This window comes from Diadema setosum, chromosome 12 (assembly GCF_964275005.1).
Source record: "Diadema setosum chromosome 12, eeDiaSeto1, whole genome shotgun sequence".
NCBI lineage: Eukaryota > Metazoa > Echinodermata > Echinoidea > Diadematoida > Diadematidae > Diadema > Diadema setosum.
In genome coordinates this window covers 22836231-22857152 of record NC_092696.1, presented here as the reverse complement: position 1 = coordinate 22857152, position 20922 = coordinate 22836231, and the positions used below count along the sequence as shown (strand labels likewise).

The following is a 20922-nucleotide window of genomic DNA, read 5'->3' as shown; positions in this document are numbered from 1 at the left end:
TTTTGAAATGAGACGTAGTAAACTTAGAATACTAATAAGGTCAAAATTATATTGTATTTTAAACTTTCAGAACAAGCTTGATGCTAAACAGTTGACCTCAGCCGGTACGTCGACGGTATCCACTGCATGCATGCACAGCGTACAGTAGCTACATACATCTTTCCTTACTATTCCTCCGGCAGCTCCCTAGCTCCCCGGCATCCGTCGCGTCGTCTACGGAATGAATGGGCACCACTAAAAATCACACTATATATCTACGTACCACACAAGTCACAACCAAAGCGCAAGCAAACGTGCGTAGATACGGGGTACGCAGCAGTGGAACATCCAGATGAATTCACATTGTCAATGACTTGTTTGATGTTTGAGCCAGAACTCCAGGGAAGTCTCATCGTGCACCCGCACGGGACAAAGAAATTTCTCTAATTTGGAGTTTTCTTTACCTTTACCTTTGGCTTTATACTCGTTGATGTTTGTATAACGTTAGACAGTTCTAGACTTCTTCTGGACCAGTCTAGATCTATTACTGCCAATATTTTTCAGTGATTGACTGCTGTGCCGTTGTTTATACACTCGAACTTCAAAACAAAATAAAAACAAAGTCTCAAAGAAACACTGCTGGCACTGCGACTGCACTAGTTCAGTTTTGTTGAGCAGTGTGAGAAAGTAAAGTCAAAGTAGTGATCAAACCTTCATACTCTGGGGAAAGGAAGTTTTGAGACGCCAACAGCAACATGTCGTACATGCTGCCGCATCTTCACAATGGCTGGCAAGTGGACCAGGCCATCCTTGGAGAAGAAGACCGTGTTGTGGTGATACGCTTCGGGCACGACTGGGATCCCACGTGTATGAAAATGGATGAGACGCTGTACAAAATCTGTGACAAGGTGAAAAATTTTGCCGTCGTCTATCTGGTGGACATCACAGAAGTGCCGGACTTCAACAAGATGTACGAGTTGTATGACCCATGCACTGTGATGTTTTTCTTCCGCAACAAGCACATAATGATTGATCTTGGGACTGGTAACAACAACAAGATCAACTGGCCTATTGACGATGAACAGGAGGTCATTGACATTGTTGAGACAGTATACAGGGGAGCACGGAAGGGTAGGGGTTTGGTCGTCTCACCAAAAGACTACTCAACAAAGTACCGCTATTGATGGATGCTCAAAACAGCGTACATTTACCTGGCTTTTCAATCTCGGCAGAAAGTGTGCTCCACTTTTGCATTTTGTCATAACTCTGTACAGATTTTTTGTTGTTTATTCACCATTTTGAACAAGAATTATCGAATGACACTCGATAAATACAGTGTGTATGTGTAGTTACCCTGCATGCCGAGTGGCCTGACATGTCAATGGAGACTGTTCTTAAAAAGACTTCTACAGTCCATGTCCCACCCCCACCCCCCCCCCCCCACACCCATTAATTTTGCCTTCATTTCATGCATAGTGAACTTTTGACAGATGTTGTTCTTTTTGTTAGTTCAGTGTTGTGCATGTGGTACAGTTGTATTGTGGTCTGAAAAATTACGACTTTAGTTAGGAAATCAAATTGGCAGGATTATCAACTTAAAGTCCATGCACTTGATGTTTGCTTGCATTATCTGTGGTTAATATTCTCAAATATAATGCCTGAGAAAAGGCAAGTTGTAATTTATTGTTTACATCATTGATTTTTGTGAGAACCAAATCCAGGAGGCAAAACTCACCAATCGCACCATTTTAACAGATGGTGTAAATGCCTCATGTCCTCATGTGGGTGGAGTGTTGAGAGTTCAGTTGTGATCCTTGTTATTGTTACATGTACAATGTACATACATTTGTATACTGGAGCACTTAATACAGGTGTATAATACAGGGGGTCATACTTTGTCTATAGATCATAGATATTTTAGTGATATGTTATTACGGTACATGTAATTGTTATGAAGAGAATTTTTTTTTTTTTTTGAAGACTTGGTAATTGTGGTTGTACAATGTATTTCATCATGTAACTAAACGATATACACTGTAAATTTAGAGACTAAATGATAAGTTATAATGGGTTGCTGTTCATTTTCAAATTACAGTGTATTAATGGAATTGTTAAAATGCACCATATCGTCTAACCCCAGCCAAATTCAACCAATACAATGTACTGGGATACCAATGAACACATGTTCTGATAATGTGTATTCCTGTCCTACAAAGTAGTGTTCAACAGTATAGCCAAATGGGAAACGCATTGTGCAAATGTGCTATGTGCCAGTCTGTTGTGAGTTTTAGCACAATCCCACCCACATGTGTTGTCCTTCCACGTTCAGATATATGAACAAGATTTAGAATTGGCTCAAATTACAGTAAGTGACATTTGAACCAGCAAGAGACCTACATACCTGTATACTGTACATTGTACAGTGTGTCATTGTGGTTGGAGGAGTTGTTTGGCCACAGCTTCAGAAAGCAGACCAAAGCTGTAAAATTCTTAGTGATGCTAGAAATTCACATGATGAGTATTGCAATATTCCTTTAGAAAAAACTTTGTTTGTTTGTTTGTTTGTTTGTTTGTTTTTGATTTTGGGGGTCAGGGTGGGGATGGGAACAAAGTGTAACAATTTAAAGCAGTAGATCAGGAAAGCTTTAGGAGAAGTTGGACAAATTGTGGGGAATAAAATTGAATAGCCATTCCATGTCACTGTTCAAAAGCTACAATTGTAGTATGAACCCTGCACTTTTTTCTTTTTCTTTCTTTTTCTTTTTTTTTTAATTTTGCATAGTAATATTAGTAATTATCCATATTTTGTAGCTTGAAATGCAATGTAGTTTAAGTAACCTACAATTGTATATTGAGTTCTTTTTCAAGGATGATTGATTATATTTGTACTCTATTCAGGACTTCTCTTGGCTATAGTCAACATGGAAATACACTTTGCAGTTTTGTTAAAAGAAAATGTAAAGTCATGCATACCAAGCCAGAGTAGTTGTAGGAGTATTATGCAGGTGGTGGCAAAGTCACATGACGGCTTTGTTTTGCATATAATGCTAAGGTAAATGTACTGTACACTTTACTTGTAGGTGAGGGTGGTCCATAATGTGGTTTTATTTTGTTACAACATTTAACCACCATGCAAATACTTGACAACATGCTAGAAATGGGAAACTTACAAATGAGACAATCATACAGAAGATCTGACTATAGATTTGTTTTTTTTTTCTTTAAAAAAAAAATGTTGGGTTACAGCTCATTCAGTGTGGTGAAATGTTTCAAAACGAGGTCAAGAGAGCATGAAACTGTATCTACAACCCTACAGCTTCCAGGGTTCATTGTGGATTCTACTGTACCTGTGTTGTGCACTTCGTGCATATAATATACATGCTATGACCTCAATACATGTACAGTGTATCAAGACTCATGTTCCATGCACCCCCCTCCCCTCGTAATTATGGAGTAAATGTAATCCTGTGTGTGTGTGTGTGTGTTTTTTTTTTTTTGTACAGCATGTACTGTACAGTGTAGGCCTATTGTGCTTTCATGTAATGCATCCCTCATTTGTTAATTTGTACAGTCATTTGCAAAGTTTTTGGCTGATGAAAGCAAAGCTCCTTTCAGGAATGTACAGATGTACACTACATGTGATGTTCAGTCTATACCTCACATTCAATAAATTACATTGAATAGCGTACTCAAATCCAACATTGTGTGTGAGTTATCTTTCAGTCACGACTGGAGGTGGATGGACTTCAGTGTCATTGGTGTGTACAATGAGTTACAGCGTGTATCATGTATGGTGGTACAGCGGACTCCCGTAATAACGAAGTCCTTGAGACCCGCAGTTTTTTTTTCATTATACACTTTTGTATCAAAATTTCCTTATAACCGAACAACTAAACAATAAAGATACATAGAGTGGATATTCAAAATTGTAGCCCAAATTTTTACTTCATTGTAATGGGAGTGCACTGTATAATACTGGCCCCTGTTTGAAATGAACCGTTCTTCTTTTTTTTTTAAGTGGTAATGATGCTACAGCATAAATTTGTGATACTGTACATGATTCACTACTGTACCTATACAATTTTTAATTCAATTTCTTTAATTTTTGTTCACACAATGAGAATTCAGCTTTACTTAGTAGTTTGTTGCATATTTCAATGGAATACATGTGCATGTAAACAGTATACAACGTACACATCACCTTCACAACAAAGCATTCTGATCAACATCAAATTACAGCACTGCATACAGTACAGCCTTCAAATTGTCCTAAATTAATGAGCATTTACTGCTGATACAGAGAAATTACTCGTACATCTGTCAGTGAGAGAAGAAACGGGTCGAATGGCATTGGGAAGAAAAAATATGAGAGGGAATTACAGCAACAATTCCTTGAATGTATTGCAATTGCTCTGAAAATGCATTTACTACAATGTACATGTACATGTACATGTGACTTAAAAGTTTCAGTGCTCTTGCTGGCTACATGTATGTTTGCCAAGGATCAAATTATAATTGACCATTTGTTTTTTTCACTGAAATATCTCTCCTCTCTCTCTCTCTCTCTCTCTCTCATCATCTTCATCTTCAAATTATGAAAGAGCAATGCTCATGCATTGATAAACAAAAGATGAGTGGATGGCTATGTGTGTGAGAGTTGATCTACAGTACTGTATATCAATCAGTATCAAAATAACATTTGAGTTTCTTCATTGGATTTATTGATACATTACAATTACATTCAAGAGTAGTTCAGCTGCTCTGTCATTAGCATTTGCAGTGTATGTACCAATACAGTGTGTACAATGTAGGCTTGATAACAATACAGGGTATCTTCAGAATTATAAAAATCTTTCAAATTTTATGATCTAATAAAGTCATCAAAGACAGGTATAATTAAAAAAAAAATGGTATGTTGCTTAGTATATAACTTGCACCAATTTAATATCTTGTAACACACTAAACAAATAATAACAAAACAATACATGCACATGTTTAGACAAGAATGAATGAAATTAAAATGTGAAATGAAGCCCTGAGGGTAAATAGGTAAATACAGTTTGTAGGTCTGAATAAATGACATGGTTTATTAAAAGATAAACTAATCATCACTGGATCAACTTATTAACAATTTTGGCGTGTCATTTCTCGGCACATACTTATTTGCTCCATGTTTTTCATTTCTAAATTACAATCCTATTATTTCCCCTCTAAAAAACAGCAGCTGTCTATCAGATGGCCCTTTCTCCCTTTAGTTTAATCCCCTTCTATACCTCCCCTCCAGTAACAACAAAAATCTCCCTCCAACAAAAAATCTGAGTCGACAAATAGATACTGGAGAAAAAAAAATAGTTTCAAGCGCATCATACACTGATACAGAATCACATCATGCTTGTTACAGAGAAATTCCCATCCACATTTCACTTGTCCTTTTCAAAATGAGAAATCAAGCATAGAAAGCATAATTAAAGTGTACAAAACTAGGAATTTATGAAATCTTTCATGGTGAAAAGGTCTTATTCACATCTAAGATGCAAAGAACATAATGACATCTGAAAGGCATAATTTGCCATTTGCAGATGAAACAAAAACCCAGCATTAGTGCTTTAAAATAGTTCTAAAATGTGAGTTAGGGATAAAAACAACGACTGTAAACATTTGAATCGGTAAAATTAATGTTAAGAAAAGTTAAAATATATGAAATGAGAACAATAGTTATAATAAAAATGTTTCCAGACTAAACCGTCTACAGTTATGGTTTATTGAGAGAAATACAGTATCTCTGTATATTTCAGGCTTTATCGCGAGTTCAGTGTACATGTATATTTGTTTCTTTCTTAATAGACATACACTGTACATGACGAATACCAAGATCTTAATAAAAGCTAGGCATTTAGTGGAGGCCCTGTGGCTTAGGTTTACATTCCATACCATGTGCCTTCTTCGAGACTATATCAGCTAGGTAAGGGGTGAAAGCTCGAGAGATTTGCACCAGCCCAGGGATGGGGGATCTTGAAGGAGATGATGTCCTTCTGTTATCTACCAGGTAGTTTGCACATCATTGTATGAATCTGTTTACACAAGCATCATTAAGGCACTGACTGTATTCACCATACTTCAGTGAGTGTTAGGACTGTAACACCCTACCAAAAGGCTACAAGCACTTCATGAGGTTATTTCACAAATACACTCATATGCATACATCAAATCTGAGGTAAAGTGAATCTCCCGTTTGTGAGTTAGATGATGCTATTTAATCCTACACATACAGTTAACCCTGTGTAAGTCTACATCATGTAAGTCGACACAAGAAGAGAGTTCTGGAATTATCTTCTTTTTTGTTGTTGTTATTTTGGTGAAATCCGTGTAACTTGATACTGACACAAGTTTACAGATTTTTCCCCATCCTGTGTATATCAACTTATATGCCAGGTTTACTGTATATTAATCACTGAAAAATGACTTTACTACAATAGGTGAATTTTATTCATTACAAAATGTTCAGTTCCATACTTTTCACAGCTGTGGAGTTAATCACTTCATGCTGAATTGAATAAGACCTTGAAAACTACATATTCAATTCATACTGTAAATAAATAAACAAATTTCAAATATAAATCAGACACTTTCATGGATTGCTTGTACTTTTCCTTGTTTATTTCATTTTTAGACTTGAAGGGAATTTGACTCCATTTTATGCTTTCCTTTTATCCAGTGTGGTTCCCTGAAAGCTACCTCTTACAAAATTTGTTCTTTAATAGAACTGGAATTCACAAAGCAATATATCAGAAAAATTGCTTTGGGAAGTCAAGATGCATTTATGACATTTTGATGGCAGTATGTTATCTGGCATGGTGTCTTCTGCATAAATCCACAGACCTTTTCAACACAAAACAATGATGCCATGATTTATTTGAATTTAAATGAGAATAGCCTCTGTGTCTGTCATATAACCACAGGAAAAGTCATAATGAAAAGACCTTTTGATGAATACATTAAAGTTAATTATGAATGACATTTAAAGCAGATATAAAATGGGCAGTACTATGTCAACAGTGTGATACTAACTACATAAAAATCGTTGCAAACCGTACTTAATGATCTTTTACATTTATGTTGTTCAGACGATTAAAGGGGAAGGCTAGTAACTGATCAGTGGGAATCAGTGGAAATGCTGGGAGATGATTGTTCCAATCCTTATGGGATTCATTCAAGAGTTCATTGTATTGTTGCATGAAAATGATTTGCTTCAGAATGATCTCATATTCAAGTAATGTGCAGTTTAATGCTTCCAGGTTAGCGTCCCTGGTCAGTGACAGAGCATTAATCTGCACATTACTTGAATATGTGACCGTTCTGAAGCAAATCATTTTCACACAACAATAGATATACAATGAACTCTTGAATGAATCCCATAAGGATTGGAACAATCATCTCCCAGCATTTCCACTGATTCCCACTGATCAGTTACTAGCCTTCCCCTTTAAACTCTGTACCCACAATAGAGACAATACTTAGCATACATAGAATGGAACCATAAGTTGAACACATTGGCAAGATTCATCTTTTGTCTTTGGCTTAGTATGCACCATTAGAGTACAGTCACTACAGGAACATGATTCTGTTGCAAAAAAAAAGAAAAAAAAAAAGAAGAAGCACATTTTGATCATGCAATCACACATAAGAAAGACAAATAATGAAACTATGCAAATGACCTGTATGCAAATGACCTGAGTGATAAAATGATAGATGATCTGCTAAATGAGTTATAGATGTATGAAAGCAGAGTTGTGAATTACTGAATGTAATCTCTACACGACAGTTACTATTTACAGCTGCATGAAAGTGTTGAAGGAAAATATTCTTCAAAGTCTTCTTTCCAAAAACACAGGAAGCATACCATTCTGAAACTGCCATAGCAATTTAGAACTGAGAAATGGCATCTTAGATAAACAAACTCTTAAATTACAATTACTTTGTATAATTTCTTCTAGACATGCTTGCCATGGTCTATTTTTTTTTTTTTTTTTGAATAACTTTTGAGATAAGTCTTTGGAGTTTGTACCATTCTATTATGTGAACAAGAAAGAAATGATTGCTATTAAACTATCTGAAGAAATGTTCTTATGGCATGGAAATAATAAATCATGAGACACAGGCTATTACACTTTCATGGAGTATTAAGCCCGCCGCACACTACACGATTTTGCCCCGATTCACCGGTCTTAAGACCTTAAGACTAGAAGTGTGACGTCACAGTCTTGCCATTATCTAGTCGTACGACTGGGTCTTAGCGCCGGTCGTAGAGATTTGACATGTTGAATTTCTACGACTGGTCGTAGGCTTTCAGCCATTCACAATGCAGTAAAATGCAAGCGCACGCAGTGCGCACTGTGCGCGCTTTACAGTCGGGTCGTATAGTGTGCGGTGTCCGGTCGTACGACTGGTCTTAAGACCCAGCTTGGCTTAAGACTTTAAGACCAGTCTGATCGTGTAGTGTGCGGTGGCCTTTAGAGGACTGCATCAAGCCACATTTGAGAATTTTCATGGCAAACACATAATTTTCAGCTTCCTTAGTGCTGGGAAGCATATGTAGTGTTGATATGAAGCCTATGTGTGTAAAAATGTTTGGACTGAGCAGGTACTGTCGCAGCATCCTCTTCTGGCGGTAATCATCCAGTGCAAAGTCTAAGGGATTGTCAGTGGAAAGCTTTGTGGCCTGGAGGTACTCTAGTATGCCTGGAACCTGGGATTGAGGGAACAGAACGGCTGGCAAGCAGCATGAGGTACCCGGCCCGAGTGTGTAGAGGGAAGGGGATGCCATCCTGGCTAAGCTAATGTATGGTTTCCCTAGCAACCAAACTACCAGGAGAATATACACAAAGCTGGCAAGAAAGATGTCATAGTAACTTGAATGATCTAGTGTTGACTGAGATCCTCCATTGAGAGTTGTGTTGGTGAGATGACCTTTAACCTCCCTGTAAATTGAGAGAAGGAGCATGCCAACACCTGTAATAACAAGGCTGATGGACACCCATTCTGTGGCAAAGTAATAATTGCGTTCATACCTGGCAAGAGAGTTGGGAAAGTTAAGCTTTAACCACAGCCAATCATTGCTGCTTACGTGCTGATCTCCATGAGATATATGGCTTTCAAGCCTATTTCTTAGGATGTACATCAAAACGGAATAAAAGTCACGATGGGGAAGGGCATCATCTTGCAGCAATAAAACGTACCTGGCATCAAACTTTGATGCTTCAGAAAGACAGAACTGGTAATCTAGCTTCTCTCGCTCATACGGATTTATCTCACGTTTGACGGGCTTATTCAGAATGGGAAAGAATTCTGACAGATTTATTGCTTCCTTGTGGTCTTCAGGCACACGATTGGTGTTGCATATGAACATGGCTGTGTCTTGTAGTCCCCCTGATTGCTGAAGGGCTAAATGTAAGGCTAACATGACCTGGGTTAAATACCTGGGATCTTTTCGTCTCACTCCACTCCCCTCATGCCTAGACATAGTTATAATCCCAATGACAAGGTTTAGCTTTGCGTTTTCTCTCGACTTTTCATACAGCATTTTTGTTTCTGATTTGGACATCTGGAACAGCTGGTTCTCAGCTAGGTCAGCTTGTTCTTGATTCATTCTTCTTGCCTCATCAAGGGTTTTCAGGGGATCATGGTATAATTTGTAGTATTTTGTCAGTGGGAGACTACGAAAGAAGAAAGGCAGAACAAGGAAAAAAGTGAGGGAATAAATAGCCATGACTTTCAGCAAAAATCTTCTGCATGCTTGGTTGCAAAAACAAGACATGATTAGCTGCTTGCACCATAAGACTGGTTTACATACAAGACAATGGCACAGGTGAGCAGCCATTTTTATACACTGCATTTTTTCACACCCAAACCCTCAAGTGCTACAATCGAATAAGAACATATTCAAGGTGCCACTTTTCTCACTCCCTACATGTGGTTTAGAATGCACTTTATGCCACTTTATGCTAACATTTCATTCTATAAATATTCATTTACAACTATCATTTATCACTTGGTAGCGCACATGTGACCCAAAACAGCAATGAGAGTTAATGCGCGCAAGTTGTCATCAGAGGCTCCCAAACTGATGGCAGAGTCTTCTTGTAAACACAATTGGTTGCAACTTCCAGTATCTCCCAGAATGTCTTGCTGATAAAGTCACCACTTCAAGCAACTTTTCGTGCAGAAAACTAAAGCAAAATACTTATATATGTTGCCATGGCAACTAGAGATGAGGTTTCAGATTCATCGAGGGCTGCAGGTCCAATGTCAATGAAATCTCAAAATATCCGAACAATCAAAGAGGGGGAGATAGCTGGAGGACCACCAAAGATCATGATGATGGCTTTTCTCTATGACCAGTAGTCATCAACAGAGTAGAGATAGCTCTCCATCCATGACGTTCTTTTTCAGTGGACCTGAAAAAAAAAAGAAGAAAATCATTACTGTTACTATAGTGTTAGAACTATCCCAGTCTGTACTAGACCATACACAATCTTGTGATGCATTTGCATCGCACAGAATCTGAGCATTCATACGATTTAAGATATTTCACTTTGCTGCATCAAATCTAACAAAGAGATCATACGAGTATTGCCTTAAAGGGGATGGCTAGTGCCTGATCAGTGGGAATCAGTGGGAATGCTGGGGGATGATTGTTCCAATCCATGTGAGATTCATTAAAGAGTACATTATTATTGTTGTTTGAAAATTATTTGCTTCAGAATGGTCTCATATTCAAGTAATGTGCAGTTTAATGTTTCCAGGTTAGCATGCCTGTACAGTGATGGTGCATTAAACTGTACATTACTTGAATAATGAGACCACTATGAAGCAAATAATTTTCACACAATAGATATATAATGTACTCTTAAATGAATCCCACAAGGATTGGAACAATCATCCCCCAGCATTCCCACTGATCAGTTACTAGCCATCCCCTTTAAGATCATACATTTATCAAATCAGAGCCTACATTAGCTATCAGGTCCATATTCAGGGCAACAATGGCTCCTCAAAGTGAGGCTGCATTACATGAGTCAAACCAAGTTTTATATTTGTAATAAGACGGCTGGCTGTGCAACTATCCAACATACTATCATTACCAAGCTGTGCCAGTAACTTATACCCCTTTTATATTGGGCGTTAGCTTGCTTCAGGTGCGGACCTGAAGCGAGCCAATTCTCAGTATAAAAGGTCGAAAAATAGTTAGTCCAAGCTATTAAGTTAGTCCGCTCTAGGGGGTGGATCAGGTCAGCTTCAGGTCCGAGCTAACTTTAGTATAAAAGGTACGCGAGTTTAGCTCGGGCTAAGTCCAGTCTCCACTGACCCGTGACCGGAAATTGTGTACGGTGCTTCCGGGTTGCCAATATGTATTATGTTTACTGCTGTACTGTTGCCACTGGCGTGCTGTGTATTACGCATCGCATGCACTGGTGTTAATAGTATTTTATACACTGCTGTCACTGTTTGCTGTTTGGTAAAACTCCTAGTGAACTCTTTGAACTAGCAAACGGCATGATTAAATCTTGAGAAACAAAAAATAGACCGGCGCAGTGCGTACACTATAGGATGCTGATGACTGGTTGAATTTCGCGAGTGACGAATAAAGTATAACAGCAGAACTGAATTCGTACTCGTAAAAGTAAGCATGAAAACTGTCGCTAAATTTTTGCGCTGGTGGGAAGGTCAGGTTGATTGGGAGGGGGGTGGGGCGATAGGTCTGGTCTCGAACGTAACTTTGGGTGGTCGAGAATGGCAGTATGAAACGAATTGGCCCAAGCTATAGTTAGCTCGCTTCAGAAGCGAGCTAAAAGTCGTGGGCAGTACAAAAGGGGTATAAGAGGGCACACTCAAAAATTGATACATGTAGTCCTCTTTGCAAGAACTGCTGCCTTCCAGTACTCCTTCTTCCAAGACTCCATGATGCGACCTAGGCCTCTGGAACTCTTTGCAACAGCAGGGTGCTACATAAGCACTTGCCCGATTGCCCGGGGCAAGTGAAAATTAAAGTTTAAAGTGGGCAAGTGTTTTGGAACAATGAGAAAAAATGCTTGCCTGAATAGGGAAAGCAGAATGTTTTGAAGTCAGCTTTTTTTTTCACTTTTCCACTTTTCAAACCCACGAAGCCAGCCAACAGAAGCCCAAGGATAATGACTGTTTAGTGATCAATACAAAGCACCAAAATTTCATTTCAGCAACTATCCAACATTTTGCAAGCAATACCAACACTTGTTTCTCCAACGTGTCAAGCCCTTGGCTTACATGATGTACAAGTGATTTTCTTTATTTCATTTTCTGATATTTTTGTACTTTCTATTTGGGCAAGTAAAATTCATGCTCGGACAAGTGTTCTGCAACAATTTAAAGATCTGCTTGCCCGACTGGGCAAGCAGTTAAAAAAAAAAGAAGCTATGTAGCACCCTGCCCAGGCAGGAGGTAGAAGTGGGCTGTGCAACTCTAACCTGTCCCTGCTTGGGATTAAGATTAGTTCCCTACATCCAACAAGACGTGTGTAAATGATGCGCAGCATATTAAAATCCACCACTGCACCAGTAATGGGAGAGCACCTGTTTTTCACTCACACGAGCATTGCATATAGTAGAGTACTAGAGTCCTTATGCCAGTTATGACTATGTTTCCGTGGGTATTATGTTTTTAAAGCACCATTAATGGCATTATGTACCACTGTACACTGCACTGCTACCAGTACCTGAGCCACACTGGCACTGTCCCGAGGCTGAGCTGACCATGTCGACCGGCGCCATGCAGCCAAATAATAATACGTAACGGTTAATATTAAATTTTACACCAGAATTCACAGAAGGAAGGTGGACCCACTGACTGTAAAACAATGGAAACAATGTTTCCATTGATTTATTATCCAATAAATTATTCCCCTTCTCCTCCTTCTTCTCCTCCTCCTTCTCCTTCGCACTCACTCACTCAGTCATCCATAGCGGGGCATAGGCATTGGACATTGCATTCGGGCACAGCATGTTTTGCTAACTTCTATCACATTATGTGGGACTGAGATTACCTCCTACTCCTCCACTTTTTTTTTTTCCTTAAATGGCCAAAATAGCTATGTAATGGCATCGCCCAGTATAATATGACTCACTAGTAATAGATCACGTTCTTCCGTCGATTGTCATTTATCGTCGAGAACGATTCCAGTAAAAACTTTCACGAAGGCCCTGGACCACTCTGTTCTAACTTGTTACTAATGTTAGTGTTGCTGGGTATCGTCGTAGTCTTGGCGCAGTCGAAGTCAGTCTTTTTGCTTGGAATTGGGCCAGGAGCAGCGTCCTGTTAGTTGGGTACATAAGGGGGGGTCACCGTGCACCCCCCCCCCCCCCGGACTCCTCGAAACTTACATTTTCAGGATCCTCATGACATACCAAAACATAATCAAGATGTTAACAGGAACGAAAAGTGGCTGTTCAAGGTGAAATTTAATGTATTCTATTGTTTTTCATGATTTCTTATGTATTTCTTTGTTTTTCAACTTTTTCAACTTTTGTTTTTTCTTTGTTTTTCTATTGGAAATTGTCACTGACCACTTTTCTACCATAATTAGCACAAAACTAATCAACGAAAGTGATTAATTGTAAAAATAATCAGGTTTTCATGACTTTCATGACAGAGCACCTGTTTTCCATAGGAAATGTACACAAAAGCACAAAATTGTGCCCGTTTTGGGACGACATTCTGTTACAAAAATGGGCGTGACTTCGCACAAGTATGCGGGGAAGTTGCAAATTTGGTCTCGAAAGTTGCGTGAGACTTGAACAAAACAAAGTCAAGTAAGTTTCGAGGAGTCCTGGGGGAGGGGGGTGCACGGTGACCCCCCCCCCCCTTACGTACCCTACTATGTAGGCCCTACATGTAAGCACATATAATTACGTACAGGTACATACATATATACTGTACGAGCTGAAATTTTCGCGGTGGTTTTATTTTCGCGAATTTCGCGAATCACCTTTGAATCGCGAAAATAACAACACGCGAAAATAACAACGTGCGAATAGATAAGTACAGTTAGACCTCGCAACCGCGAAATTAACAACACGTGAAAATGTCCTAGTAGCAATTCGCGAAAATATCTGTACGCGAAAATTTCAGCTCGTACAGTATATAGCACACCCTGCTGTCGTGGAAACAGAAGAAATACATTTATGTCGAACGCACCCACGAAGTTAAGTGACTTTCGGTTTATCTAAAAGAAAGATATATATGCATAAATACTTAGTAAAGCATACCACCTCTTTAAAAATGAGATTATGTGAAAATTGATTTTTTTTTTCATGCAACGTTAACCCTTTAAGGACGGGGGGGGGGGGGGGGGATTTGCAAGCCCCCCCACCCCCCCCCCCCCCGAAGTTTCGCGCTATAAATCTGTCGCAAGGCTTCTTGACTTTGTTTGTTCAAGTCTCGCACAACTTTTGAGACCAAATTTGCAACTTCCCCGCATACTTGTGCGAAGTCACGCCCATTTTTGTAACAGAATGTCGTCCCAAAACGGGCACAATTTTGTGCTTTTGTGTACATTTCCTATGGAAAACAGGTGCTCTGTCATGAAAGTCATGAAAACCTGATTATTTTTACATTTAATCACTTTCATTGATTAGTTTTGTGCTAATTATGGTAGAAAAGTGGTCAGTGACAATTTTCAATAGAAAAACAAAGAAAAAACAAAAGTTGAAAAAGTTGAAAAACAAAGAAATACATAAGAAATTATGAAAAACAATAGAATACATTAAATTTCACCTTGAACAGCCACTTTTCGTTCCTGTTAACATCTTGATTATGTTTTGGTATGTCATGAGGATCCTGAAAATGTAAGTTTCGAGGAGTCCTGGGGGGGGGTGCACGGTGACCCCCCCTTAGGTACCCTACTATATAGACCGATTCTGTGACGCGCTATGTGTATTTTGGCATGGGCAGCGCCATTACTGCGGTGTCTCAGCCGACCCTCCCCCCCCCCCCCCCTCTCCCCCACCGCCTTCCGCGCACGGAAAGAAAGTTTGAAAGTTTATTTACTCACAACCCAAACTCTGGGTATCGGAGTCCAATGAAAAACATATAGCACATTATAATATCAATAAATAACTAGACTCGGAATTTGTCAACACTGACAAATTAGGTGATCCGATCTATTGGGAAATCAATGATTTGAGTCCTGATCCCAATAGGCATGACCATACAGGTTTCATCTGTGTTGAGGGGACATTGGCCATGTGATGTTTGGAGTTTCAGTTAGAAAAGGGAGTCAGACCTGCCATCTTTGGTACCGAATTCCGTATGCACTAACGAAGATACAGAATAATGTATATTTGACCTTTGACCCCATTTTGCACACCAAAGATGGCATCTGAGCAAAAAGTAGTTTTTTGTGAAATGATTCTTGTAAAATGGTCTTTGCGTGTGCAAAATATTGGAAAGATAGGACAAGTATTCACCAAGATACAGGACGAAACATTTATGACCTTTGACCCTAATTTACATACCCAAGATGGTGTCCGATCAAGTAGTTGTTATTTTATGAAATAATGTACGTGACATGAACTAAACATGTGCAAAATATGGGGGTGATAGAGGCTGTTTTTCTTGAGTTATTGCAAAGAAAGTTGCAGAAAGGAAGAAATATCTCAATACATCGAAGATAAGCTTTAATTTCAACCAAGTTTTTTTTAGCATGATCCAGACATCGTATGAAAAAACAAAAGGCACATTTCTGATAGCGCAAGGTCTCAGCTACAACATATTAAAATCTGGGAGAAATTCACCGAAGGGTAAGTGAGCTAGTGCCCGATTAAGACAATCATGTCAACTTTTACATCTAGAAAAATTCCCTCCCATAGAGATAACACGTCATAACGAAGATACAGAAAAAAAGTACATATGACCTTTGACCCTACTTTGCACAGACAAGATGGCATCTGAGCAAAAAGTGGCTATTTTGTGAAATGATCCTTGTAACATGGTCTTTACGTGTGCAGAATATGGGAAAGATAGGACATGTATTTACTAAGATACAGGATGAAATATTTATGACCTTTGACCCTAATTTACATACCCAACATGGTGTCCGATCAAGTAGTTGTTATTTTATGAAAAAATGTACGTAACATGAACTAAACATGGGCAAAATATGGGGGCGAAAGGGGCTGTCGTTCTCGAGTTATTGCAAAGAAAGTTGCAGAAAGGAAGAAATATCTCAATACATCGAAGATAAGCTTTAATTTCAACCAATTTTTTTGACATGATGCCGACGTCGTATGAAAAAATGAAGGGCACAACTACGATAGCCCAAAGTCTCAGCTACAACATATTAAAAGTTGGGAGAAGTTCACCGAAGCATAAGTGAGATAGTGCTCGAGAAAGATAGTCATGTCAATTTTCATTTCCAGAAAAACTGCACTCCCATAGAGATAACACGTAAACTGGCCAAATTTGACAAAATTACTTTTAATCCATTTTTACGAGGTGATGCCGTCACCCAATCAAAATGCTGTTATTATTATGTTAATGAAAGAGCATTTAATAAGCTACAACATACTGAAATTTGTGTGAAAATCGGCAAAGGATAAATGAAATACGCTCGAGTGAACTTGAATTTTTATGACGTCATTTTGAAAATTTACTTTTTTTACTTTATTAAGAAATTTGATATCTTTTCATCATTTTTTCAGCTTCACCAACCCATGAAATGGCATGTACAACTCATCAGCTTTCAGAATATGTAAAGAAAACGGGGGGTCACCGTCCATCCTGACGAGTAAAATCGGATTTAAAATTGGTGGTTTTTTGGCATAGTTGCACTGTATATCGCCATTGACGCGCGCGCGGAATTTCAACTTTGACGGGCCCGTATGACGTCATATTGAGTCGGATTGACTTGAAACTTGGTAGAAATATTCCTTGACCTTTCAGGTATCCGATCAAAGTGAAAAAACGGGAAATTTCTATTGCATATGAGCTGTGCGTGCGTATATGCGCGCGCGCGTACGCGTCCGTCCAATTTTTTCAATTTTTCAAAAAATGCTCCAAATGGTCTGAAACGTGTGCAAAAAAAATTTGAGCTCGATTTGAGCATACAAATATTTCAACGCGCGCGTACTCGCACTTTTTAATAATAAATGTGAATTTTGATAATATGAGTAGAATGCGCTTGACTTGAAATATACGTGACGTAAATTTCATTGAAAAATTCCTTTCCATTAATGAGATATGCATGAAAATGTGTTTTCATATAATGACGTCATAGTGACGTCACCGCTGACTGATCACTATGATTTTACAAAATTTGTCGACTTTGGGACATGATACATGTATGGTATAATTTTGAAATTGATAGGAGGAACACTTTCTGAGCTAATCGAAACACAACTTTTGAGGAGAAATAAAGAAGAAGAAGAAGAAGAACCAAAGAATCCGTACAGATACAGAAGGTGATCCGAGAGGATACTCGGATCACCTAATAATTGCAAATAACTCTGAAAAGTGTACAAAACAACTATAACAAAAAAAAAAGAATGAAATGCGATTGATGAAAAGAAAAACAAATGTACAGAAATATACAATATATACACGATATATGGTGGAAAAAAAAAACAAAGAAAGGGAAACATGACGAGAGAGAGAGAGAGGAGAGAGAGAGAGAAGGGATATGGAGGTGAAGAGGGAGAGTGAGAAGGACACAAGACTGGTGATTTAACAAAAGATATACGAGTGACTTTTGGTTCAGGAAAAAAAAATAGAAACAGAAAAAAGAAAGACGCAAAGACATACGGAAATTAATTCATACGCTAAGTGAACAAGAATGAAGGAAATATGGAGACGGGAACGAGAAGAAGAAGAAGTAGAGAGATGGAAGAAAAAAGGAGGAGAGAGTGAAAAGACAAATAAGTTATATGTCAATTGTAAAGAAGGCACAGCCTGTAAAAAAGGCATGTAGTATTTGCAAAAAAGATAGAAAATACTAATAATCTAAACATGTGTCATTCTATAATTACAAAACTTGGTTAAATTGGAAAGGACTGTTTTCTTTTGACAATTAAATAATTGATCCATCTTCATAGTGTTTGGGTATTTCCAGTAATATTTTTTTAAGTTTTTCTTTCGTTGTTCATTAAAGAGTCTACACTGATTTATTCATTGGGGGGAGGGTGGGGAGTGACTTTGACAGTCGTGTACTGTAACTGTGAATGCTTTATTGCATTTTTTTGACGCTTTTTATAGCCTTTATTCAGACCAATCATCAAATGAAATTGTTACAATGTAGTGACACAAAAAATAACTATAATACACTGTTTAACGGACAACAAAAGGTTGTGTGCAAAATATAGATAAAACATACATCAATTGTACACATTTGACATGATTCAGTCACCAGTCTGAATAAAGATTTTATCTAAGACAGATACAAAAAAAAAACAAAAACGTGAGAGGTGATGGACTTACAAAATCTTTAAAATGTATTCTATTCACCAGTTATGAACATTATAATGACTAATATCTCTCTGGGTCTTATGCAAGTGGAGATTCATGGCTTGTGCCGAAAGGGTGGGTTGGGTGGTGGCGTGTCGCGTTAATGGGAACACCACCCTTCGTCCAAAGCCCCCCCCCCCCCCCCCCGGTTTTGCCGAAAGGATGCGGTGAGAGCGTTGGGTCGCGTCGCGTTGACTGGAACCCCACCCTTCGTCCAAAGCCCCCCCCCCCCCCCCCCCGGTTTTGCCGAAAGGGTGCGTTGGTACTTTTTCTCATGTAATATTAAAAGACAAGTTTTGAATTTATAATATTTAACCGTCAAACAACCATTTCAAAGAGGCTATCGTCCGGATCGGTTTACACTCTATTACAACTTTGGTCTACAGCCAGTTGGTCTAATAGACTGTTTAATATTAGTTGGTCTAATATATACCAGTTGGTCTAGTCATCATTTCGTCCAATAACTGTTTGGTCTAATTGCTATTTGTTGTTTAATATCAGTTGGTTCAAAACTTGTCTTTTAACCCTATAAAGCCCAAGGGGGGGGGGGCACATTGTGCCCCATACCAGATTTTCATTCGCCACTCCTTCGCCCTTAATCCAGTTTTAACCAAATTTGGTGACTTTTCCAAAAATCTTATCCCGAACATTTTGATATATAATTTAGCTATATTTGATATTGCTGGTTGCCATGGCAACAATAAAACTGACAACCATGTCAGTCAGATTTTGCATATTTTTCTGTTCCAATTCCAATTAACCATATTATAATGTATAAAATGGGCGTTTCTTGGCTGAAATTTGCTGAAGGAGCAAAATGTGAAGTAATTATGGGGCTGAAATGTTTTTCTTATTATTTCCTTTGTTTTTCTGTGACAATGCCATAAAACAGTAGATATAATAGAGATATTTGAAAATAACAGCATTTTCCAAAGATTGCCATTCTATTTTGTGTCATTTTGATTCCTCCACCTAAGTTATACCTCTAATATCATTTGTTTATCACATTATCAATCTGCAAACTTAAAATTCCGATATTATTGGAATATGAAATATGATAACTATGCATGTACCTATCCCTAACAATACAACACAGGTCTCATAATGTATTTCTTTATTTTGTTATGAATAGCGCCCCCATGTAGTGACCTTGAGAAATTTCAACCATAAAAAATAATGAGCTTTGACTTTGCAGACCATTTGTGGCAAATATGAAAAATATTGGTCTATGATAAGACATACTGGGGATAAAGAAATTATACAGAAAAATATATTTATATTTTGGTAAATAGCGCCCTCTATGTGTCACCGTAAAAAAAAAAAAATCAAATATGCGGTCATTTAGACTATGAGTTGCTCTACCCATGTGCCAAATGTGACGATGAAACATCTAACATAACATCAAAATAGCTTGGGCTTTATAGGGTTACATGAGGAAAAGAGAAAAAGTACCAACGCACCCTTTCGGCAAAACCGGGGGGGGGGGGGGGGGCTTTAGACGAAGGGTGGTGTTAAATTCTCATTAACGCGATGCGCCACCACCCAACCCACCCTTTCGGCACAAGCCGAGATTCATAGCCAGATAATATTTGATTAAGTTTTAATGGTATGAGGATCAGAGAAAATAAACAAGTGGAGCGGGCAAAGCTGAAAACACCGGATATTCAAATCATTCTAAATAGATTGACTGAGGTAAATACAAAAAGAAAATATATATATATATCTTAACAAGATGCAATAGTTAAACCCGGTATTTCATGAAGTATAATTTTTCCATTTCGCGTAGTGTAATGTCAATTTATCCTTTAATGTTGCTTTTTCATATTCAGACTGTTTTGAGGTGGCGATTGCCCTACATATTTCTTCACAGGTTGGAACTCTTCCAATTTTACGATTAGTGTAAATCATATACTTAATCAAAATTAACACATGATTCAACAAGGCATTGAGGCAGTTACATCTGTATAATAGCACTTTAAGCACCGTCGGCCAACATCGTCATCGCACAGCCCATCCCAGTTTAGCTTCGACGAGCTGCTACAGGGATTATCATTTCAAGATTCAAGATTCAGTTTGACATTTTCCCTGAATCCAAGTAAAACATCCAGCCAATTTATATTAAAGGCATAATTTACCATTTGCAGATGAAAGCATTAGTGCTTTAAAATAATTCTAAAATGTGAGTTAGGGATAGAAACAACCACTGTCAAAATATGAATCAGTATAATCGATGTTAAGTGTTGTTAAATACACAAAATGTGAACAATAGTTATAATAAAAAATTTTCCAGACTAAACCGTATACAGTTACGGTTTACTGAGAAAAACCCTGATATCTCCTTATATTTTAGGTTTTATTGCAAATATTTCATATGGTAGGATGTTTTATGATACAACAGACCTACACATATGCATC

At 38.1% G+C, this 20922-nt stretch overlaps 2 protein-coding genes across 2 annotated transcripts; one reads left to right on the top strand and one right to left on the bottom strand.

Annotated features, from left to right (window-relative positions):
• Nucleotides 1-312: 312 nt before the first annotated feature.
• On the top strand, nt 313-1748 carry LOC140235994 (thioredoxin-like protein 4A). The gene has a single exon (XM_072315980.1). It carries the CDS (start codon nt 735-737, stop codon nt 1161-1163), a length of 429 nt encoding a protein of 142 aa, XP_072172081.1. The 5' UTR covers nt 313-734; the 3' UTR covers nt 1164-1748.
• A 6580-nt stretch (nt 1749-8328) lies between these two features.
• LOC140236083 (post-GPI attachment to proteins factor 4-like) lies at nt 8329-9906 on the bottom strand. The gene has a single exon (XM_072316058.1). The coding sequence runs from the start codon at nt 9869-9871 to the stop codon at nt 8429-8431; it is 1443 nt and encodes a 480-aa protein (XP_072172159.1). The 5' UTR covers nt 9872-9906; the 3' UTR covers nt 8329-8428.
• Nucleotides 9907-20922: the final 11016 nt, after the last annotated feature.